Below are 24,542 nucleotides of genomic sequence, written 5' to 3'. Positions count from 1 at the left end.
TGTTTTAAGGTGGTAAATTTTAGAGTAATTTATCCAGTCACAAATAACTAATACAGGGGTGATGCAAAAAAAAAAATGCAACTTTATCTAAAGACATGCAGGATAAATTGTACTAGGGTTGGTACCTCTATATAAGGAAACACAGTCATTCTATTTTACTGAATTACCATAAAAAGAAAAATAGACCAGGTGTGCTGGTGCACTCCCAGCAGCTCAGGAGGCTGAAGCAGGAGGGTGTGAGTTCAAAGCCAGCCTCAGCAACTTAGCAAGGCCCTATGCAGCTCAGTGAGATCCTAACTCTAAATAAAATATGAAAAAGGACCAGGGATGTGTCTCAATGGTTAAGGACCCCTGGGTTCAATCCTAGGTACTAAAAAAAAATAGATTGTGTGTCCTCATGCCAATCAAAATATCAAAACACATATTCTGGAATGTTAAATTTCTGAAAAATCAGAATCCCTAAAGTCTAAAATCCTCTAAAGATCAAAATCCTGAAAATCACAATCCTGAAAATCACAATCCTGAACAATTAAAATTTCAAATTCCAAATTCTTGAAGTTGGAAATCCTGAAAACCCCAATTTCCTGGAAGAAAGGACTATATAAAGAGGGATAGAAAACTGGGTGCAGTGGTCCATGCCTGTAATCCAGTGACTCAGCAGGCTGAGATAGGAGGATTGCAATTTCAAGGTTAGACTCAGCAATTTAGCAAGCCCCTCAGCAACTTAGTGAGACCCTGCCTCAAAATTTAAAAAATTTAAGCCAGGTGTGGTGACACATACCTGTAATCACAGCAACTTGGGAGGCTGAGGCATGAAGATTGCAAGTTTGAGACACCAGCAACTTAATGAGTCCTTGAGGACTTAGTGAGACTCAAAATAAAATATTAAGATTAAAAAAGGGTGCTAGGGATGTGACTCAGTTCAATCCGCAGTACCAAAGAGGAAAAAAAAATTAAAGGACTGGGGATATAAATCAATGGTAAGGCACCCCTGGATCCAATCGCCAATACTAAAACAAAAAAGAGACGAGAGAGAGAGAGAGGGAGAGGAAGAAAGAATTGAATTATAGGGAAGGGATTAGTGTGATTTTGTTTGTATGCAGGATAATTGTCAAATTATTCAATCATGTACTACTTCTGCCCCTCCACATAGCATTATGCTTGCCTTCAAAAATACCCTTTATCAGAAAATGAAAATAATTCTACATAATCAGCAAACTTCTGAACCAAAGACACTTGCTGATACAGAGGTTACAAAATGCATTAAATGGTAAACTATTCTTGGTAAGGGATTTGACACAAAATGCATTAAATGGTAAACTATTCTTGGTAAGGGATTTGACTATCAAAGAAGAAAGATTTGTATTACCACATAGAAAAACCATCACAAGCTTCACTTTGATTAATATATGGTGCTTTCAGAATTGTCCCACTGTGTGCTTTTTACTATGTATTTATTTTTATATGGTGCTGAGGATCAAACCCAGTACCTCATATGTGCAAGACAAGCGCTCTGCCACTGAGCTACAACCCCAGCCCCAATTCCAGGAACTCTTAATGAATTTAAGCTGCATTGCTCAGAAGTAGCCAGTGATGATACTAACTGGTTCAAAAAAAAATTATGTGCATGATGATGTATCATCCCTAACGAAAGGGGGACAGTAAAACCTCATGTCCCTGAAAAAATTCTAGAACTTAGCCACATGCTTATGAATTAATGACAGGAAACTGCAAAGCAATTTGTGAACATTTATTTGGTTTATAAGATGGTGGGTTTTGCAGAAGAAAAGGGATTTCAGTCAGATACCCAAACCATGATGATAGCTTTGTAATTAAGTGGAATCCACAAGTGAATTTCAAGATGTAACCAGTAAGTGTTTTTTTTTCCATTCAGTCCCTTAAATTTTGCAGAAAATCTGATGAGTGGATATTGCCATCTATCCTAGCTGGTGACCTAATGCTGGGTTCACAAAATCTGACTATTCCAATCGTTTAAGAAAACGACAAACACACAGAAGTACCTTTTCAGAATCTGAGACAGCTCTCTGACCTTAAGGGTCCATGGAAAGAAGGAGAGCCACTGGAATTCTTTATTCTTATATAGGGGACACACAAGGGGGGGGGCGGTTTCCATAGAACATTCTATCCCAGTAAGGGCAAAAAGATAGGATTACAAAGGAACAGGTGAGTGTAACTCAACCCCAGCAGGTGACGCCTACTCCTGGAGCCACACCTTGTTATCAGAGCTGGGGTAACGCCCAAGTTACTGTGACCTGGCACTAACCGTGCCAGACTGAATGCAGTAATTGTTCAAAACCCCTTGCATTACCAGGACTTAAGGTGTCTGCATCCAGGGCAGCTCCCAACGAGTGGATTGACAGTGCACAGAGCAACAATGAAAACTTCAATTTTGTCAATAGTTTGAATTGCTATTCCTTCCAGCTGATGAAATTCCAGGAACTGACTATATTTAAAATTTTTTTTTCAGTTGTAGATGGACACACTACCTTTATTTTATTTATTTATTTTTATGTGGTGCTGAGGATCGAACCCAGTACCTCATACATGAGAGACAAGCACTCTGCCACTAAGCTACAACCCCAGCCGCAATTCCAGGAACTTTTAATGAATTTAAGCTGCATTGTTCAGAAGTAGCCAGTGAAGTTACTAACTGGTTCAAAAAATAACTATGTGCATGATAGGATATATCATCCCTAATGAAAGGGAGACAGTAAAACATCATGTCCCTGAATACTCCATTCTGTTTCCAAAAACCTAGCCAAGTTAAGGGAACAGTGAGATAAAGCCTGGGCCAGATATCCAAACATATTCTTTTGAAGACCTTTTCTTTTACATAGTAAGAGCTGGGACAAGTTAGTGTTACCGGTAGAAAGCTACTTTCTTGCATGGTATACCAGAACCGTTGCTCCTTGGGATGTTGGTCCTACAAGCAAACTAAGCAAGCTGATGCTGGTGATGTCACTGCTTCTGCAGCCTAACATAACCCTCTCTCAGTGGGACTGGCACAGAACTGAGGGCACCATGAAAAGGATACATGTTATTTGTTCAGCCAGCCACCATCAGAATAGAAAAGCTCTGTGAAGGAGAGAAGGCACTGCTTAACACTTTGAGGAACAGAGGTCCTATTTGTTCAGCTTATCAGCAATGAACTCTTCCTGAAGCAGTTACTGATCTCTTGTAAGCCTTCCCTGATAAATCATATGTCTTGCATGCTGTATCCGGGTACTTTCTTTGGCTTTTCTGAAATCTACCCACTGCCCTGGTACAACTGGGCTGTAGGTGTGACCAAGAATAAGATACTTATGCAACAGTGGTGCTGTTCCATCATTAGTATTGTTTCTGCCAAATCTGTGGTCTATATGTGTGTACATGCAGAATGGACTTTCCACATACCAAAAACAACATAGAAACATGGCACTGAAGATGGAGGAAAAACTGGAGGTGGGCAGTACTGGGATTGAGCCCAGAGGTGCTCTATCACTGAGCTCTACCCCAAGCCCTTTTTTAATTTTAGAACAGGGTCTTACTATGTTGCTGAGGCTGACCTTGAACTGGCAATCCTCCTACCTGAGACTCTGAGTTGCTGGGATTTACAGACATGTGCCACTATCCCTGGTTTCAGAAGATAGAAAGTTTTCATAAGGTATGCTCATGTCAGTGTATATTGAATCATAGAAAAATTCAAGAACAGTGTCACCTACAAAAATAATATGAACAATATGAATGTATTCTCCAAGGAGAACCATTCCCTAAAAGAAAAAAGCATCTGTTCATTACAATACAAGACTTCAAAATATAGTTAATGATCTTAAAAACTGGCTAGCTTTTAGGGACTACATCCGTACAATTGTCCATAACTTATACTTGTAATACACTTTTTTTGTATATTGAATTTTCTTAGTTTTCTTTAATATTTTTAATTTGTTGTTGTTTGTTTGATTGGTTTGGGTTTTTTAAAATATTTTTGTAGTCGTAGCTAGACACACTAACTTTATTTTATTTATTTATTTTTATGTGGTGCTAAAAATTGAATCCAGTGCCTCACATATGCCAGGCAAATGCTCTACTGCTGAGCTACAACCCCAGCCTGGTTTTTGGTTTTGAGGCAGGGTCTCTCTGTGCTGCCCAGGCTGGCCTGGTATTTTTGATCCTCCTTCCTTAGCCTCCTATGTAGCTGGGATACTAGGTGTGCACCACTACACCTGATTTATTACTTTTTTAGTTTTTTTAAATTGTCAACATTATTTTTTACAAGTCACTAAGGCTATGTATTTCATCTTCACTTCCCTAGTACTAGAAATATGAGTTATGTAAATAATTTTTTTCCTTTTCTTTTTTTTTCAGTACTGGGGATTAAACTCAGGGCTTCACGTATAGGAGGCAACCACTTTAACACTTAACATGTGGGACTTTTTATTTTTCATTTCAGACAGAGTCTCTCTAAATTGCTCAGGCTGGCCTCAAATTTATAATCCTCCTTCCTTAATCTCCAGAGTTGCTGGAATTACAGGGTGTGCCACCATGACTGGTGAGTTATATAAATAATTCTAATCCATTTAATGCATTTTTTTCAAATTTGATTCTGTGGAAATGTGTTATCACAATGTTGACTTTGTTAAGCATTGTTCATGTACATGAAAATGGTGAAACTTCCTCAATAAATAGATATCCTTTCTGTACATATGCATTTGTGAAAGATAAAATTAAGATCTCAGCTCTTTGGATCACTGCATACATGGTAGTAACCCAATGCAGTTTTTAAAAAATATATTTATTTATTTTTTAGTTGTAGTTGGGCACAATATCTTTATTTTTTTAATTTATTTTTATGTGGTGCTGAGGATCAAACCCAGTGCCTCACACGTGCTAGGCGAGTGCTCTACCACTGAGTCACAACCCCAGCCCCCCATTGCAGTTTTTGATGGATCTCATCAAAAGATTTTGTCATGGTATTTCCAATGACTGCAGATATAAAGCTGGATGGATGCAATTAGAAATCATAGTGATATGTGTTAATACATTTGCTTTTTGACATATTTTTATGAATACATTTGTCTCTTCATAACCATTATATACATGTGTGAATCTTATGATGAACTTAAGTGTTTATGCTTGTAAAAATATGTATGTTATTGGGCTGGCGTTGTAGCTCAGTGGTAAAGTTCTTGCATGCATATGAGGCACTGGGTTCGATCCTCAGCACCACATAAAAATAAATAAAATAAAGGTATGGTGTCCATCTACAACTAAAAATTATTTTTAAAGAAAGTATGTTATTAATGTCTATTGGAGTGGTCTATAAAGTATTCTGTTTATGCTTTTCAAGTAAATCCATTTAAAATGTAAATTAGTATCTTTAAAATATTTTTTTCTTTTGGTACCAGGGATTGAACCCAGGGACACTTTACCACTAAGCTGTTTCACCAGTCCTTTTTATTTTTATTTTTATATTTTTGAGACAGTATCTGGCTAAGTTGCTGAGGATCTCACTAAGTTGCCAAGGCTGACCTTAAACTTGTGATTCTCCTGCCTCAGCCTCCCAAGTCACTGTACCCAGCATTAAAAGAATTCTTTAAAAATATTTTTTTCATGGCTGGAGATATAGCTCGATGGTAGAGTGCTTGCCTAAGACCCTGGGATAAAACCCACTACCAGACAAAAATATTTTTCCATAATTATGTTTTGGGGATTTTTAAAATATTTTTGGGCAATATTTGGGATTATGGCATTTGGAGTTTTGACTTTCCATATTATGTCAAAACTTTGAGCATACTACCTAGTAACGTCAACTGATACTACTACTTGGAAAGATGGTGCATAATTAGGCTATGTTGTTTTGTTATGTTATGTTATTCAGAGATAACTTTCTGGGGCATTAATTGTTTGCATCCACACCTTGTCATTTGGTAATGAATTGCAGGGAAGGGACATGTACTGGTTCTCACGTAGGACTATGCACTGACTCTGGAGTAGAACCATCATAAAATATAGGAAACTAAACTCAGAGAGGCTGACCCATAAGATGTCTGCTGCACCCAGCATTGTGCTTGGCACAAGTCAGAAAGTATCAGCAGTTGGGTGCAGCGGTGCATGCTTATAACCCCAGTGACTTGGGAGGCGGAGGCAGGAAGATATTGCAAGTTCGAAGCCAGCCTCAGCAACTTAGTGAGGCCCTGAACAACTTAGTGAGACCCTGTCTCAAAATAAAAAAATAAAAAGGACTGAGGATGTGGCGCAGTGGTAAACATTCAATCCCCTGACTTCAGTCCCTATACCAAAAAAAAAAAAAAAAAAAAAAAGCAAATGCATTTATGCATGAAGAGAGCTCACTGAGCATGTTAAAAATACTCTACTCTGATGTTGATCCATAATGGTGGGGGGGGCAGGCAAGGGAATAATGGAGGAACTTTGGATTGGCAGAGATGGTAGAATGAAAGACATTATTATCCTATGTACAGGTATGATTGCACAAATGGTGTGATGCTCCATCATGTACAAACCGAGAAATGAAAAGTTGTTCTCTGTTTGTGTAAAAAATGAAATTGAAAACAAATCACCATATTCTAAAACACCCATTGATATGTTAGTCAACCCTCTTAGGATTGCAAGTGACTGAAACCCATTCAAACCAGCTCTAAACCAATAAATTAAAATATAATTTGAACATTTAAAAATGGAGGGGGACTTGATGACTTGGAAACTGACAAGTCCAGAAATCTACTTCAGGCACATTGGGATCCAGGGACAGAGATGTACATGATGATCTTCTCCTCTTTCGGCTTTACACCCAGATGTCTCTCTCCAGGTTTCCACCCTCAGTGCACCAACAGTTCCAGAGGAAAGGAAGCCTTCCTTTTCAGACAGTTTCAGCTCAAGTCTTAGATTGACTCCAAGCTGCCCAACCAGACACGAGACCATTCATTTCCAATCAGCACAACTCCAAGGCCTGGGAGTAGGGGAGGGATCATTTCCCAAAGGAAAAATGAAACTTTTCTCAGCAGAAGGGTGAGATTGTTTGCTGGTCAGGCTCAACCCACTGCTGCCCACTGGACTGATAATCAGCAGAGGAGTCAGGACCAGGTGAGGGAAGCATGCCATCTGGAGACACTTGGGATGGAAAACCAAGCAGTGCTGGGTCCAGTCAGGATCAGGACCATGTGGAGCTTTAAGGAGGATGGGATCTGCACCAGTGTCCAGCTGAAAAGCCATATAGTAGATTGATTGCAAAAATGGTCCACCTGAATTCCCACACCCTGTGCAATGTGGTTTTTGCAACATCTCCCATTTAGAGTGGAATCTGGGTTGGAGATATAGCTCAGCAGTATAGCACTTACCTGGCATACACAAAGTCCCAGGATCCATCCCCAGCACTGGGGAAAAAAACTGGAGCCCATTTCCTAAAATTTGTGCTTCCCTTGTCATTGGTATTGATAACAGAATGTGATGGAAAAGATATTGTGCTATACCTGAACCTAAACCTCGAGAGATCCTTTGTGCCTTTGCTTCTTTGTTCTTTTGTTCCCCTGCCTCCCTCTTGTAAATGATCCTGGCTATTTGGGAGCAGGATGAGAGACCATATGAGATTGTCCCAGGTTTTTCAGCCAACACCCCAGACACTGGGAGATAGCCCTGCATGATTAGCAAAGCTGCTTAACTGACTCACACTGACCACAGATGAATGAGAGCATCACAGAGCCCAGCTCAGATCAGAACTTCCAGTGACCCCATACACTCTTGAGCAGTAAGTGGTTGTCATTTTAAACCACAGAGTTTGGGGACAGTTTGTTACACAGCATTGTTGAGGCAAACAGGTAAGAGATACAAGGCATGTTAGGGGAAATCTAACTAGTGGTTGGTTTACCAAACCATGAAATCCAGGGGCTGGATCTTCTGGAGTAAGTACCTGTTTTAAACTTTCAGGAAACTACTAGAGAAGCTAGTTTGGCCTGGCGTTCCAGTCTATAATCTCTACACATCACACGCAGGGACTTTAACTGACCTGCCATGTTTCCCAGAGACACAAGCACTGGGAATTTGTGGAATCTATTCAGCTTGAGCTGCTGGGGATGAGTGTACCCCACTAGCCAGATTCCTGCTTGAAGTACACGTTTTGGTTTAGACATTTTTATATGATGGTGGTGAGTGGGAACAAAGAAGGAATGTAAATGGGCCTTAAAGAGGAAAGTTGTGGAAGACTGGGAAGAACCAAATGGGTCCCCAAATTCTGCCCATGAACAGCATTAACCATTTGCTGTAGTGTAAGAAAAAAAAATTCCAAGACATAGGTTGAAAGCCCATTTCAGACTTCTCTGGAAGAACCAGTCACAGAAGAGGGAACAGGCAAAACTGCCTGTCGCAGGGATCTACCAATCAGCATGGAAAACTAGTTGATCCCCTTTCCTGCTCACAGCTCCACCTGCTCCAGGCATCCAGGTAACCCCCTTCTCTCTCCCCAGACATATATAACGTGGCCTCCTGGATCCCACACATGTCCCAGATTGGGTCATCTGCTCCCAAACCTGATTCACATGACCTGTTCCAGGGAACATCAGCACCCATCCCAGTGAGAAATGTGGCAATCAGCCACCAAATCCCGCTCACCGACCACTTTAATATCTCCCTGTACTCTCTTCCCTGACTCTGAAGATTCCCAGCCCACTCCCAACCTCCCTGCTAAGAATCTGGCCACCTCTGCAGTGGTCTTGAGTTTATCCACTGGTTTCAAACCTCAATTCTGCAGTCTAACATAGCAGGTCTTCCTCTTCCAAGCCTTCCCTGTATCTCCCTGGCTTCTCTGCTCTGGTCATCTCCTTCCAACTTCCCAGACCTGGTCTTGCCCCGTGTCTCCAGGGCCTAGGTGCTTTGGGCTCTTCATCCTGCCTGCCAACCTGCCTTCCTCTGAGGGGCCCTGGCAGCCCAGAGCAAGCTGCCTTCTGATACTGGCGTGGATGTGCTCCAGGTCACCTGTCTCCTCTCCAGGACCCATTGGAGCAGGCTCAGGAAGAGGTTCACAGTCTCCTGCCAGCTGGCGCACTCCTCACAGCCCCAGACACTGCCCCAGGTTGGTGACCACTTCACAATCCACCTGCAGGCTGATGTCCCAGGGTCTCACAGAAGTACTTTATTCTATTCAACAGGCCAGGAAGGGATGTGGGGAGGTGGGGTGACCACAAGAAGCCCATGGAGCACAGGACGAGGCCAGGCCACCCTGCCTGTCCCCCCTGCCCAGAGAGTCCCAGCTGGCCTGCAGCGGGACACAGCAGGCAGGGAGGCCCGGACTGTTCTATGGTCTGCGGCTGAGGTAGCTGGAGACGCGGGCATGCCCAGGCCCTTCCCTCAGGCAGCCACGCTGTGCATTCACCAGCCTGAACCTCGGTGGCATGCAGGCTGCCTGCCCTCTGGGGTGAAGCCTCTGGTGTCCTTTTCAGTGCTCAGGCCACAGAGAATGAGGTGTGGCTGCTGTCACCAGGCCAGGGGTGAAGCCATCCCAGAGCTGCGTGGGCCCTCCCCGGCCTGCAAGTCGCTGAGTGCTCGCTGGGAGACAGGAGAACAAGGGGTGGTCAGTGATCCCATGCCTTCCTCTTCCTTTTACCAACCCACACCACCAAGGCTGAGGTTGTGGCTTGCTCTTGTCCAGGAGTGGGGCATAGCATTCCCTGGAACCCTTTTTCAGTAAGGCTTCAAGGAGGATGCCCCTAGATGACCTCTGGCCCCAACCTCCACTAAGGGACCCTTTAGCCACTTTGGCTCACCTCGAACTTGCTCATGAATTCCGCAAAAATGCCGAAGAAGGCCTCGGAGGTGGTGGCTTTGGAATCCTCCCCAAAGAAGGCCAGCGCCTTGCTCAGTTCCTCCATGGCCTCTCGCTGCAGCCCATCCAGTGCCCGAAGTGCAGGCTGGGCGGTCTCCAGGAAGGACTAAGGGGCCTTCATTAAGGAAACAGCCAACCCTCTGGTGCCCTCCCATTTACCTTGCTGGGCAGTGACCCCAGACATCATCCTAGCTGCCCCACTCCCTCTCTGCCTGAGACCTTTGGAGGGACAGGCCCTGTATTAGCAGGGAATGTGCCCTGTTCTGGTCACTGACTATTAAGCTATTCTTGGAAACTGCCACAACTCCCAAGCCTTAGTCCTTCTTGGAGACAGCCTTAGCCCTTCTTCCCTAGAGCTCTGCCTAGAGGAAGGCTTCTGCCCCAACCATCCATTTATAGTGGCTCCTTCTGTCACTGACTAAGCCTTACACTTTTTTCTATAGTATTTGGCACTATGTGAAACCATTCACAGGTTCATTCCCTGTGGTAATGCAGGCCTGTGCCCTACATATACCTCAAGTGCTTAGGATAGCAACTGTGTTCTTGAAAAAGATTTAGCAGCTTAATTGCTACCACTTTCTAGCATTTAAGCTGTGCCAAGCTTTGTTTTAAGCCCTCTACACATTCTTGTTTAATCATCATAATACCTCTATGAAGTACATTATTACTATTTTATATGTGAAGACGTTAAAGTACAAAGAACTTTAGAAACTAGCCCAAGATCACACAATAAGCTCTATGCCTGAGCCAGAGATAGTTAGTGTCAGAACCAGGGTCAAAACCCATCTGCATTATAACCAAATAATGACCACATGGTCCACTTCTTACCTCTCCTTAAGAAGGAGTAAAGTAGGCCCAGAAAAGTAAGTGGCTTGCCTAAAGTCACACAGCGACTAACTGAGTCAGGATTTGAGCCTAAGCCTGTCTAATGCCTAGGGCTAAAGTCCCTCTAAAGAGGCTGCCCTTGAATGACCACCCATTCTCTCTCTGAAGACCTCTAAACCCATGGAAGCAGAGAGGACACTCCTGGATTGAGTGATATGAAGTGGACTGATCTCTACCTGAATTACCTTGGTTTCCATATCTGCAAAAATCTGGGTTTTACATGGGTGAAAGAGAATGGGAATGAGAAGCATCTTACACAAACCACAGTATTTGCCTGAGAGGGAAGAGGGGATCGGTATCAAACTCCTACCTTGAGCTGGGGAGGAAGCTTAATGATAGAATGCGCACCTAGCATGTGTGAAGCTCCGGGTTTGATCTCTAGCATCAGGGGGAAAAAAAAATCCTACCTGGACACACCCCCAGCAGGCTATGTGCTGGAGTCAGGGACAGATGGCTGGTGCTTGCCAGGTGAGGGCCAACTGCCTCAGCTATAGGCACAGCCCCCAGAGCCTTCCTTCTTGACTAGCCACAGCAAGGAAAACGTTTTTTCTGCCAAGGGGTGTTGGGGCCATAGAGGGGGACAGGGAGAAGAGTCACATGCCCTTCCCCCAGTCCTCCCTGCTGGCCAGGCTCTGTTGGAGGGTTTAGCGAAAATGTTCCCCTTTCCTGAAAAGCCTCCCCTTCTATCTTGTGACTTATATCCGGTTTCCACTGCCTACAGAGAAACAAAGGGGAATGCAACAGCTATGGGACAACCTACAGAGTTCTGGCCTCAGTTACTCAGATTTGGCATGAGTACTTGGATTCTACATGATCCAGGATGAAACCTCTTCCAGGATCCCTGGATGCACAACAACCTGAGCCCAGAATCTCTGCTGGGGTCTGCAGTGGCCACTGGAGCCACTGCTGGCTCTACCCAGCCACCCCATGGCCCAGCATAGTGCTGGTACAGGCTGCTCAGAGGATACCGCCATGACCACAGCAAACCTGTCCTCACTGGAGGGGGACATGGTCTGGCAGGCAGCCTGAATCTCACTGATGGTGCCATGGAGGTCAGCCAGGTCGCCAGTCAGGGCCCGTTGGTTCACTACAGGAATGAACAGAAGGCTCATGATGTCACATTTACAGCCCAGGACAGCACGTCTCTGATTCCCCACCTATCTACCCAGCTTACCTTTGGCAGCCAGGGGCACGGTGGGCAGGTCCTGAGCAAAGCCCAGGAGTTCAGGGAAGTGCTGGCTCAGCGATTTGGCAAGGATGTGCAGGAAGGTGGACTTCCCATCCACTGTCTTGGTGGAGTTCAGCTGCAAGTGATCCCCAACATACATCCTCCTCAAAGACCATACCACATTTCTGGTCACATGGCCCGAGCTTCTCCTGGACTGTGGCACCAATTCTTGGTCTTTGATACTCTCTTTCTGACTCACCTCACCCTCTCCTCTTTTCCAGTTTCGGAGGCTTGGCACCTTCCCCACCCCTAACCTCAACCTCTGCTGCAGTCACATTCTGGCTTCTGTGCAGCCAGCATTTCCCCTGGGGTGGGGGAATGGCCCTCCTGGGTCATGCTGTTTTTCTCCTCCCCTCTGTCACAACTTGTGTTAGGTTTGGCCAGGGAGCCTGGAGGGTAGAGAAAGCTAGTCAAATTACTGCTGACTGGCTCTCACCTCTGTCAGAAAGTTGATCTTGAAGCCCGTGGTCTTGTTGGTTTTGGGCTGTCCATCGTTGAGATAGTTGCCCATGGCCAAAACAAACTGTAGGGAGGAAGATGAGTAGATTGTGGTGCTCCCCTCACCACCCACCCACCCCCAGGCCCAGGTGTCAGGATGGGTCTCCAAGGATGGCATCTACAGGGAGCACAGTAGCTGGTTGGGGAACGATGCATCCTGACCTCCAAGATCTTGGCGAGTTTCCGGCTGTTTTTAAGCTCAAGGGAAGCCTGTCGTAAGCATTCGAGGCTGCCTCGGATCTCCTCTGTCTTCTCCTGTAGGGTGGCCTGGAAGTGGAGGCTGCGCAGGCGGGTTTTATATTCGGGAACCGACAGCATCTGCCGTAAATTCAGGGAGGGACTCACCCTTCGCTTTCCAGGGGGACCCACGGCCCGACAGCGACCTGGGTTGGGGACTGGCTGCCTGGGCCGGCTATGCCCTTAAGAAAAGTAAGCATGACCCCTAGGGGACACTCTTATCCCATCTACCTTGGCCCTGGTTGGGCACTGGCCATTAAAGGTGTTAAACTGGTCTGAGCACGGCGGCGGAACCCAAGGGGCGCGGGACAGAACAGTCCCCGGTCACAGAGGGGAGTCTTGACCCAGGAGGCCTTGGCCACAGGGGCGGAGGTCGCGGCCGAGGCACCTGAAGAACGAATTGATCCGGCTCGCTGAGGCGACCGGGCGCCTCACGGAAGGCCTGGTAGCGCTGCTCCTCGTCGGCATCGGGCGCGAACAGCAGCAGCTGCGCCAGATGCGCGGGCTCCAAGCGCCGGGGCTCCATGCTCATGAGCACCTGCCGCAGTTCCGCGGGACTCAGCTTCAGGTGTGCTAAGAGAATGGCTGTGGGCAGGACCGCAAGGGTGAGCCGGGGGCGTGGCCAGGGCGGGAGGGGCGGGGCTCCGAGAGGGGCCTTGCCTACTGGGGGCGGGGACAAGAACAGGGGAGCGGGACCTACAATAGGCGCAGAAGCGGGTGCGCGGGGGCGGTCCCAGAAGCCAGGCTGATTAAAGGGTTAGGGCGGGATCTTCAAGGAGAAGGACCAAGACCTTAGGTGGGGCCCGCGGGGGTGGGGCCAGGAGCTAAGCAAGGGTCTGCGGGCGGCAGAGTGGAGGATGTGGCTGGAAGCGGGACTAGAACTGGGAGCCTATTGCAGAGGGTGGGGCCAATACAGCATGAAGCCAAGGTTGGCACCAGCGATCAGGTGGAATTCCCACCCCCCAGGTATAGGGCCTAGGAGGGGGGCCTTCAGTCGGCCTGGCGACAGGTGTCCTGGCCCCCATAGATAATTCCTGTTATCCTTCCGGCAGGGTCCAAGTCTCTATGGCCCAGAGAAAGGGCCACCAACAGCCCCAAGAATCCTTGGGGTTCTCTGGCCTCTCACAGGTGTTGTAGGCCTTCTTGTGAGACAGGATCTCCACCACCTCCTTCTTTCGGAAGGGCTCAGGCCCAGGCACTGGCTCTGGAAGATAAATTGTACAGTTTAATGGAGAGGAGGAGATGCAGGGTGGGGTGGGGTCCTAGGCTGGGGCTGCATAAGCAGGGCCTAGGGGAGAGGCAGCCACACCCAACTGCCTAGAGCCTCCCTCCTCCCAAGCACCACCTTGACTGGCTCAGTGCCAGATGTCCGTATTGCCCTCATACCTCAGTCTCCCATTGCAGATCTGAATGCATTTAGTGTGCAAGGTGTGTTTATCCCCTCACTGTCACCTTCCCAAATGCCCTCTCTCCCTTGAGCCCTCTGGACCCAGCTAGCAGGATAATGAAAACAAACGACCTCTGGAACTTTCAGATGACTCCTGAATGTACAAGTCAGTCTTTCTCCTCCATCCTGTGACCACACACTGGGCTTCTTGGAGTCCCACCCAAATACAATAGAGTGATACCCATAAAGGGATGAGGGGAGAAGGAGAAAGAGATGTTTGTAGATGCTTTCTGTTTACCCTATTCTGCCTGTGTGACTTTGACCAAATTACCTAGCCTCTCAGATCTTCCTCTTTAGGAAGGGGAGGTGATCCTAGTGTTTACCTTGCAGAGTTGTCAAGGGATTAATGTAGAAGTGAGATTACCTGACATTTGGTCAGCACACAATAAATGCCAGCTTTTATTATTATCTCCACTTTGAGATGGGAAAAACTAACGGGGCTTGAAGGTTAGAAGATATGTTAGCCAAATAGCAGTTAGGGCAGGCTTTGGGGACTCTGAACCTAAGGAAGCCACAAAAGGTAGCAGGTTGCGATGCCCTCTGAACTTCCCCCAGGACCACCAGGCCACTCACTAGTAGGTTTCTGGGTGCCGAAATGAAGCTCCAGGTCGAGGTATTTCACCATGTCACTAAGTTTATCGTAGTCAGAGTCCTCCCCGAGCTGTGAAGGAGTAAGGGGAGGTTCAGAGGAGGAGGAACAGCAACAGCTGGACTGCCCTCTCCAGCTGTCCACTCTGTGGGCTGTCCTGGGCTTGAGGGATGAAGTCCAAAACAGGAGAATAGTACAGAAAAAGTTAAATCATCCAAGTTCTCAGGTGAGGAGCTGTCTCCCCTTGTAGTCAATAATACAGCCATTCTTGGGACCCCATCCATGCTGAAGCTGGGCTGGAGCAGGGGATGTAAAGAAGCTGTGATGGAGCTGGAGACAAAAAGAGGGGGACTGAAGGGCCTGGCTTTGCTCTGAAGTCTCCTTTGCAGGGAGTGAGTTCACCCCAGAGCCATCCTGGGCAGACAGAGCTGGGGCTGGGGGAACCTAAGCAGTAAAGGCCACGGGCTGGAAGCTGGACAAGTGGCTGAGATGATCTAAGAAGGAGGGGACCCTCTGGGGCTTGGACAGGGAGTGAGGATGGAGTGGTTGCCCATGGAGAGATCCCAAAGAGAGAACAGTCTCAGAATATGGCCACATGTCAGGGACAATTAGCATGGAATTGGACTTGGCTGCATGGGTGACCTGTCACACAGGGTTTTCCAGCTTTGATAACCAGTGGAAGGACTATACTATGGAGCAGATCTCAAGGACTCACCTAACACTTGCAGGGGACCCAGTAGGTGTCCTGCTGAAAATCTTTTTATTAGCAACATGGAAATATTTCTTGGCGATATGGGCTGATACCATCTAGGATGGGAAGGCAGGAAAAAGAACCGAGACCCAGGACATGGCCAAGAGGAACAATGACAAGCGTAACCTGAACAGCGTGGTTACATGTGAGGGCATGTTATTGGTCCCAAGAAGATGAAGAGACTGATGTTGAGGATGAGGTTGGGCAAGACCACTGTGATGGGGCAGGCCCAGAAGCAGGAGGGACCCCAGGCCATATTTAAAGAAGAATGGTATCCAAGTCAAAGGAGGTATGCTCTCTCCTCTGAATTGATCAAGTCCCACTGGGAGCTTGGAGACTGCTCTGTGACAAGGGCTTAACCACTGGACTATGGAGCTAGAAAACACATTGTAGGGGAATGACCTAAAGAATAGGTGTAGAGTGAATCTTGTTCATCTTACAGGTTAGCTGGTTTATGGATAAAACAATATACTTGCTCTGCCTTATTTAAAGGGCCAGACAGAAAACAGGGCAAGGAAATCTTGGGAAGACAGGAATTCAGAGGAATACAAAGAAAGATGGTTATGTGTATCCAGTGAGGGGCTGAGGTTGTGGCTCAGTGGCAGAGCACTTGCCTAGCACATGCAAGGCCCTGAGTTTGAGCCTCAGCACCACATAAAAATAAATAAATAAAATAAAGGTATTGTGTCCAACTACAATTAATTTTTTTTTCATTATCCAGTGAGGGACGGAAGACCTCAACAGGTAGCAAGTTCCCCACTGGTGAAGGTATTCAAGTATAAATATATACTGGGAGAATATTCAAGCATCAAAGTGGAAAGGTTGCGACTAATATGCAGTTGGGACCAGATGTTTTTTTTTTTTAAAGCCTAGGAGAACTAGCCCACCCTCAAGAGTGACAGGTTTCGGGCTGGGGTTCTGGCTCAGTTGGTAGAGCGCTTGCCTCGACATGCAAGGCCCTGGGTTCTATCCTAAGCACCGCGTAAAAACAAATAAATGTTGGGGCTGGGGATGTGGCTCAAGCAGTAGCGTGCTCGCCTGGCATGCGTGCGGCTCGGGTTCGATCCTCAGCACCACATACAAAAAATAAATAAATAAATAAATAAATAAATGAGATAAAGGTATTGTGTCTGTCTACAACTAAAAAAAAAAAAAAAGTGAAAGGTTTCAAAGGTTGGTGTGGGGTATTTCCAAGTGTCCCCAGTGGTTTAGAGACACAGACTGGATTGGATTTGGACTGGGCCAGATGTGGATCTGCACTGACCAACAAGGGTAAGTGTGTCCTTGGACCGTGTCTTCACACCTCCTCTGCTTGAGGTGGGGAGGACCAGAGAGTGTTCCAACCAATATTGGAAGGGGCCTGAAGGATGATGGATCTTGTCTTCAATGCTGATGTCTAGGCCACCCACCCCTCATTGGGGCACCAATGGGCCCCAGGTCACCTACCTGCCCCCAAATAGTGCCTTCCGAGTTCTCCACCTGCTCCCACCGTAAGCGCTTGACACTCATGTGGCTCGTCTCACTCCGCCGGTGACCCAGGCCCCGGGATAACATGGGGGGTGCACAGGGCACAGGTGGAGGAAGGGGGGGTGGGGGTGGGGGTGGGACTGGGTGACCAAGCTGGGTAAGGGGCTTGGTCAGGACTTGAGTGGGGCCCCTGGTACTATCAGAGGTGCGGGAGCTGGGCTTGGGATCATGGAAAGGCAGGGGTGGTGGTGGGGGGGGACTGAGTGGGGGTGGGGGAATGTGGTCAGAGATGGAAGAGTAGGTCAGGGAACTGCCCTCTTCACTGCTGCTGAGACACTCGCTGGCACTGCTCCGCTCGTTGGTCACAAAGCTTCCCTGGTCATCATGGAAGCTCATCTGGTAGGAGTGGGAGGAAATAAGTAAGGAGAGGGACAGGCCAGGCCCAGAGAGACCAGGGCAGGTGGATAAAGCATGGGGTAAGAGGTTAGAGAGCCTGGGGATGAGGAAAGGACCCTCTCATGGTCGCCTGAAGATGGGATGGCTTGGGAGTGTGGCCTGGGATAAGGAAGGGGCTAATGTGAGATAGGTGTGTGGGGTAGCCTCAGGCAAAGGATGGGTCAGTGTGGGAAAGGAAAAGCCTTGTGGTTTAACCTGAGGCTGTGAGGGGGTAGCCTGGGGGTATAGAGGATAGCTTTGAACAGGGGCAGATTCCCAGGGCAGGAAACTTCTTGCAGGGGCCAGGGGATGCAGTTTCCTGACCAAGCTCCACACTCATCTCCCCCCTTGCATGCCCACCTCCTCATAATCATTCTCAGGTGTCAGGAAATCATCCACGATGACCCTGGGGCCCAGCTGCTCGCTCAGCACATCCAGAAAGTGGTCCGTGTCCCGGCTCCGGACGGGGCGGGAGAAGGTGAAGAGCTTCCTGCGGCTGGGCGGGCGGGCAGGGTCCGGGCTGGGGGGGCTGTCAGGGTGGATGGGCCTGGGGCCTGGCTGGGGGGAGGGCGCCCTGCTGCTGTCCAGGCTGGCGTAAGGGTGGGACTCGGAGCTGCTGGGAGAGGCCAGGCCCCCTGAGCACAGCGGGTCGTAGCAGGGGGAGGGCAGGAGCCGCTCACTGGGCCAGGAGACTCCGGACAGGGTCCTGGGCCCTGGGTGGGGGATGGAGTATGAGGTTCAAGGTTCCAGGCACAGGCTGGAGGGGAGCCCTGGGGAAGGTTGGCTCTGTGTCCAGGACACTCCCCTTTCCCTCTCTGAGCATAGTACTGGAAGCCCCTGGGTGACCCTGCCTCTAAGGCTTCAGAGACCAGACTGGGTACAGAGAGCACAGCTTGGATCCAGATCAGCCAGACTCTAGCTCATCTGGGAAACCATCTTCCCAGCTGGGTCATTCACAGAGTAATGCATGCACTTAATAGTTCATCCAAGAGCCGAGTGCTAACCCAGGGACTTCTCTGGGGGCATTCCTCTGTTTTTGCAAATTCATAGCTGTGGTGAGGACCCTGGGGACAACAAAGGGGCTGAGGCAAGCTAGACCTTGATGGATGATACCCATGCCTTTGGGATTCCCCACAGTCTAGCTGCACACACTTTAGGGGTGTGCCTGGAAGTGGGAATGACACCTGGAAAGCCAGCCAGAAGGACAGAAGCCAGCGCACCCTCAGGACCAGAGGCTGGCTGAGCCCCTACCTGCTGTGCCTGCCAGACTAGGGCCTGGTGGGGAGGCCCGGGATTTGGACACACTCCCCATTTTCCCTTTGAAGCTGCTGTTCAGTCGAGACTCAAGCTCCGCATAGACGGCAGACATCTAGGGAGTGGAAGGGACAAGTCTAGATTACTCTCACTGCTCCCATAGAGCCCCAGCTGGGACTCAGAGGCCAGGCCTGGGTCATGTGCCCTAGTCTGGAGTAGCCACAGGGAGTGTCTTGGCATGAGATCTCCTGGGCCCCACTTCATGGGCCACCCATCTTCCACCCCTCATTGATTCCACTTGGGAAGCAGACAGGAGGTCTCACCATCTTGGGATTGGGGGTCTCAGGGAGAGATGTACCATCCCCAGCCTGGCGTTCACCTGGGATCAGAGGAAGAGGCATCTCAGGGCAGTCACTGGGACCTGCTGGGAGGGCACCATGGGATCTAGTTACCACATCTGAGTTCCAAGACTCAGTCCCCAGCCCAGACCCTGTAGGCCTGCCCTACCAATCCAGGAGGGCACCACCAGCCCTGTTGCCCCCGGTCCCTGCCACTTTGTTTCTCATCAAGCCCATTTTACAGGAGGGTAACAGGGCCTTCCCATCTGGGGCCTTACCACAGCTGAGGCTGGACTCCAGGCCCTGGGACCGAAGGCTGCGGCGGCACATGGAAGAGGCCCTCACAGAGCTCCGAGGCTGGGGCTCTGGTGTGGGCTCTGGCGTAGGCTCCGGGGTGGGCTCCAGGTCCAGCGAGGACTCAGGCTCTGCTGTAGGACACACAGGGGAGATGGGGCAGCTTGACTTCTTGGCCTCCACAAGAAAGGGGCCTCCACAAAAACCCATACATGGGCCCTCCATAAGCAAGGGGCTCTGCACCTATATGTTGACTCTAGGCTATGGACCTTCCCTGCTGGTCTCTAAGACAACTCTCAAAAAGAAGCCCTGGGTCCAGAAACCAGGTGAACAAAAGAAGCACCTCACAGTAGTCAGCCTGAGGACAGAGCCTGAGTTAGGGCCCCAGCCCTTCCCAAATGGGCTCTCTTTTCAGGACCCCAATCTTCCAGGGTCTCAACATCCTGTGGTTGAACCAAGCTGGTCACTTCTAGACAAAGAGGCTTTCAGGGTGAAACAAAACTTCCAGGCCTAGGCAGACATGTGCTGCCCAGCCTGGATCCTGAGCTTCTTGCTAAAACTCTCAGTCCTTCTCAGCAAACTGGATGTCTGGGACCAGGGATAATGGCCACACAAGGACTAGCAAAAAGCACATCTCTTGCGACTGCCATTGTGGGTACAGAGTGCCTGTAGCAGGTAAAGCCAAGGGTCTGGCATCCTTTCCATTCACATGGCTTCAAACATGAAGTGCGTGGTTTCGTGGGCTAATTGCCAGGTAGGCCGTGGTGGGAAAATGTGGTCGTATGTAGCCTACCAGGCTCACAGTGTGTGGGACTGTGAACTGGAGCCCTCCAGCCAGGATGACCCAACCAGGAGTCACATGCTGATATATTTGAAAGCAGCAACCATGGGCATTTCTTGATCTGTGATATACTTCCCAAGGTATAAAGCACAAGTGCTAAGATTACTCTTGTGTTGCAGAGGAGAAACCTGAGACCCCCCAGGTGGTTAGGTGGAGCCTCTCAAGTCTCAGATCATGCGGTACATGCAGCATGAAGGTCAATCTGGGCAGGTACATGCTCAGGGCCAAGTGTAGACCAAATCCAAGTGTGGTATGAATTTGCCTGGTATGTGGGCACATCTAGGTGTGAGAGGGGCTGGGTCAGCCATAAGAACTCACAAGTGGGAACAGGTGTCTGAATGTTCACCTGGTGGGCTGGGCAACTGGCAGCATGGGTAGGGGAAGGGGTATGCAGGGGGTGCTTTACCTGTCATGGCCGTGTAGCCCAGGAAGCACGCGATTTTCTCCTGACAGAGCTCCTGCTCCTCATATGTCAGCAGCTGGTAGATGAACTGCCAAAGGACCTGCTTGGCAGGTGTGTCCAACACAGGGTAGACATCCACGATGAGGGTATCAATGTTCCTGAAGAGGGTGCAGGAACAAGGGAGTCGTAACTCAGAGGATCCCCTTAGGGATGGATGGCCAAAGAAGGCACTCAAGGCCACAGAATTCACCCTCGTGCTCTGCCCCCATCCTTGAAAGACAGCAGTGGATGGGAAGGACCTCAGCACTGGTTGCTGAGATTCAAATCTCAGTTCCTCCACTTGCCAGCTAAGAGACCTTTCTCAAGTTACTTAACTTCTCTGTTTCAGTTTCCTCATCTGTAAAATGGAGATTAAAAATAGCATCTACATCATGGAGCGGCTGTGAAGATTAACCCATTATGTCCTATTGTGCCATTTATGGAATATGTAAAAAAACTAACATTAAGCAACAAATACAGCACTTTATAATAACTTTGAAATAAAAATTTATGTTTTTAGAGTACTATTCTTTTGAGAAAATAATAGATGAGTGATTGGTGATAATACACATTAACATTGTTAATTATATCATTAACATCATTAAGGATAATGAATTGTATAATAAACTCTAGATTAGGATTGCCAAACTATTTGAATGCACCTGTGTCAATTTAATTGAAATGTACACCGAATTGAAAACTTGAGAATTAATGGATTAAAACATAAAGAGTGTATTGGGAAAACAGACTCACTGTGTCAGGGACTAACAGATGATGGCCTGTGAGCTAAAATCTGGCCTATCACCTGTGTTTATAAAGCAAGTTTTATTGGAACAAAGCTATAGCCATTTGTTTACATTTGGTCTATGGCTGTTTCTAGGCTGCTATAGTAGAATTGTGAAGGAGGACCACATGGGCTGAAATGTCTAAAAATTTTATTATTGACTAGCATTATATAGGAAAGAAAAATTGGATCCTTACATAATACCACACAAAAAAGAAAAGCAAATTCAGTTTGGATGAAAAACCAAAATGTGAAAGAAAAAAACTATTAAAATAAGAGGATATCTTTTGGGGGGTGGGAGGTAGAGGGGACTGGGGATTTAATTCAGGGGCACTTGACCACTGAGCCACGTCTCAGCCCTATTTTGTTTTTTATTTAGAAACATGATCTCACTGAGTTGCTTAGAGCCTTGCTTTTGCTGAGGCTGACTTTGAACTCATAATCCTCCTGCCTCAGCCTCCTGAACTGCTGAGATTACAGGCATGGGCGACCATGCCTGGCAAGAGGGTATCTTTTGACTAGAAGCAGAAAAGGACTTAAAATTTCAAAATCTGAAACTATAAGACCAAAAATATGTCGATTATACAAAATCAAGCATATCTGCTCAAAGAAGCACAACTTAGACACAATAATATTAGACATAACAGAAGCAATAACAAAACAAATGAGAGAAGATATTTTTAATGTCCAAAATGAATAAGGGATCAGTAACTAAAATAAACAAGAAATTTGAGCAAATCAACAAGAGCCAAAAACAAAAATGGATAAAGGATAGGAATAGGTGATTTACAGTGAAAACAGAAAAACTACACAGGCATATTTGAAGACCACTCAAAATAATTGGTTATAAAAGAGAGCCAAATTTAAATCACAAGATGTCATCTTATGACTGAAAGACCAAAAATTTTTTTTAAATGGGATCATGCCAGGTGTGGTGGTGCTCGCCTGTAATTCTAGTGGCTTGGGAGAGTAAGGCAAGAGGATCACGAGTTCAAAGCCAGCCTCAGCAATGGTGAGGCACTAAGCAAATCAGTGAGACCTTGTCTCTAAATAAAATACAAAATAGGGCTGGGGATGTGGCTCAGTGGTCAAGTGCCCCTGAGTTCAATCGCCCATATCACCCTGCAAAAAAAATGGGATCAGGTTGTAAACAATGAGACCTTAACTGAAGTTATAAACAAATATTAAATATGCACAGAGGTAAATATGGACAGAGCTAAACACAGTAGTCAGACACGGAAGGTGACATATAACACAATGATGATATAAAAGAAAAATACATCAGAGATGCACTCCTGTAATCTGAGAGGCTCTGGATGCTGAGGCAGGAGGATTTTGAGTTCAGAGCCAGCCTCAGCAACTTAGTGAGGCTCTAAGCAAATCAGTGAGACCCTGTCTGTAAATAAAATACCAAAAAAAGGGGCTGGGGAGTTGGCTCAGAAGTAAAGCATACTTGGGTTCAATCCTGGGTACCAAAACAAACAAAAAAACCCATAATAGATAGCAATGCACAGTTTTCAAGAACACGTTCAAACAAACAAACAAAAAAAATCAAATAAACTCATCAGACTGGTATACAGCAGGGATATTTAAAATTGGACAGAAAGTAAAGCTCAAAAGGAATGAAGATAAAAACAATACATATATCTATCAATGTTCAAATGGATGAGCAAAACATGGTGCATCCATACAACAAAATACAGGAATGAAGTACAAGCTATAACTTGAATGAACTATGAAATTACTATGCTAAATGGAAGAAATCAGACATAAAAATTCACATGTTATATGATTCCTGTTCACATATAAGTCCATAATAGGAAAATCTATAAAGAAAGAAAGTAGATTAGTGGTTGCTTAAGGTCAGGGGGTAGAAATAAATAAGCATGTGTAGGAATGTCATACTGAAAGGGCTCAGGGTTTCTTTTACATGTGGTGAAATTCTAAAATTGACTGTAATGTTGGTTGCATATATTTTTGAATACAATAACCGCTGAATTATACACTTAAATAGGTGGTACTGTATATGAAATATATATATATTTTTTTCTTTTTTGACGATACTGGAGACTCAGTCCAGGACTTCTTGCATGGTAGGTAAGCACTGTACTACTGAGCTACATTCCTAGCCCTTTAAAACTTTATTTTGAGTCAAGATTTTACTAAATGGCTCAAATTGGCCTCAAACTTGCAATCATCCTGCCTCAGTCTCCAGAATAGTTGGGATTACTGTCATGCACCACCATGCCTAGCCATGAATCATATTTTACCATAATTGTTTAAACAAAATAAAAGCAAAAGATCAGGGCTGGGGTTGTGGCTCAGTGGTAGAGCGATTGCTTCCCATGCATGGGGCACTGGGTTCGATCCTCAGTACCACATAAATAAATAAAATTTAAAAACTAAAATAAATATAATGTTTATTTATAAATAAATAAAATAAAAACTACAACTAAAACAAAAAAAATAAGAAAAAAAAAGTGAATGATCAAGTGAGGCTTGGCACAGTCCAGAATAATGACCCCATGGGCCAAGAAGGCTGATCAATGCAGTCTGCTGCAGCTGAGGTGCAGAAAGAAATATCCCTCTCTCACTCCAAGAGCCTGGCTCATGATAAGTGAGGCTCTCATGGGGGTCCTGCCAATTTGCCCAAGGCTATGGGGCTAGGAGGTGTCAGACCAGAGATTGTTCTAGGACAGACCAACACTCCAACCCCTGATCTCCTTGGTGCCAGCCACTGCCTTCTTGTACTCTGCTCTGCAAAAGAAGGGGCTCAACTGAGGAGGCTCAGGCTCCGAGAACAGGGTGCTGAGTCTGCACAGGACGTGGGGCACACCCACAACAGGTTCCCATCACCACTCTGCTCGCCCACCTGTGCTGGAAGAAGCTCTCAAGGGCCCGGCAGACCCCATAACGCTCAGGAGGCGTGAGCAGGTGCTCCAGCTGCTGGCTGAAGGTTCTCCCTTGGACCCGGATGCTGGAAGGCAGGATCTCGGCCACCCACTGCAGGGAGGTGAGCGCTGATGACGGGTTAGGGGAATCCATAGAATCGGAGTCTGCTGGGGCCATAGACAAGGGAATCAACAGTGACCCAAAGTCCCCAAGCCAGGTGTAGTTTTATTTTGGCAGCTGAAGTCAATGGCTCCTGAGCTGGGAGTGCCATGCATTGGGATGTGCACTGCTGCCTTCAGCGGGGGACTGGGATGGAGGGAGAGCCTTG

At 47.1% G+C, this 24,542-nt stretch overlaps 2 protein-coding genes across 12 annotated transcripts in view; both read right to left on the bottom strand.

The window, feature by feature from the left end:
- ZNF12 (zinc finger protein 12) overlaps window positions 1-24,542 on the bottom strand; it is a 1,264,586-nt gene that overhangs the window by 940,535 nt on the left and 299,509 nt on the right. The window lies entirely within an intron of this gene.
- Window positions 9,324-24,542, bottom strand: part of GRID2IP (Grid2 interacting protein) — a gene marked incomplete at its 5' end in the record, with an annotated part of 34,000 nt that continues 18,781 nt past the window's right edge. For 3 of the 5 annotated variants that reach the window (XM_081299278.1, XM_081299281.1, XM_081299280.1), the window contains 16 exons: window positions 9,324-9,555; window positions 9,774-9,938; window positions 11,686-11,804; window positions 11,892-12,021; window positions 12,382-12,468; window positions 12,606-12,761; window positions 13,069-13,265; window positions 13,807-13,884; window positions 14,701-14,788; window positions 16,914-17,330; window positions 17,730-18,082; window positions 18,621-18,738; window positions 18,947-19,044; window positions 19,240-19,386; window positions 20,503-20,657; window positions 24,195-24,378. In XM_081299278.1, coding sequence (XP_081155404.1) covers window positions 9,484-9,555; window positions 9,774-9,938; window positions 11,686-11,804; window positions 11,892-12,021; window positions 12,382-12,468; window positions 12,606-12,761; window positions 13,069-13,265; window positions 13,807-13,884; window positions 14,701-14,788; window positions 16,914-17,330; window positions 17,730-18,082; window positions 18,621-18,738; window positions 18,947-19,044; window positions 19,240-19,386; window positions 20,503-20,657; window positions 24,195-24,378 — 2,564 coding nt within the window. In that variant the 3' untranslated portion in view covers window positions 9,324-9,483. Of the gene's footprint in view, window positions 9,556-9,773; window positions 9,939-11,685; window positions 11,805-11,891; window positions 12,022-12,381; window positions 12,469-12,605; window positions 12,762-13,068; window positions 13,266-13,806; window positions 13,885-14,700; window positions 14,789-16,913; window positions 17,331-17,729; window positions 18,083-18,620; window positions 18,739-18,946; window positions 19,045-19,239; window positions 19,390-20,502; window positions 20,658-24,194; window positions 24,379-24,542 lie in introns of all 5 variants that reach the window. The other 2 variants (XM_081299277.1, XM_081299279.1) reach the window with 1 other exon arrangement.

Source organism: Spermophilus citellus (genome assembly GCF_964194105.1).
Source record: "Spermophilus citellus genome assembly, chromosome: 6".
Taxonomy (NCBI): domain Eukaryota; kingdom Metazoa; phylum Chordata; class Mammalia; order Rodentia; family Sciuridae; genus Spermophilus; species Spermophilus citellus.
This window is presented reverse-complemented; position numbering and strand designations above follow the sequence as displayed.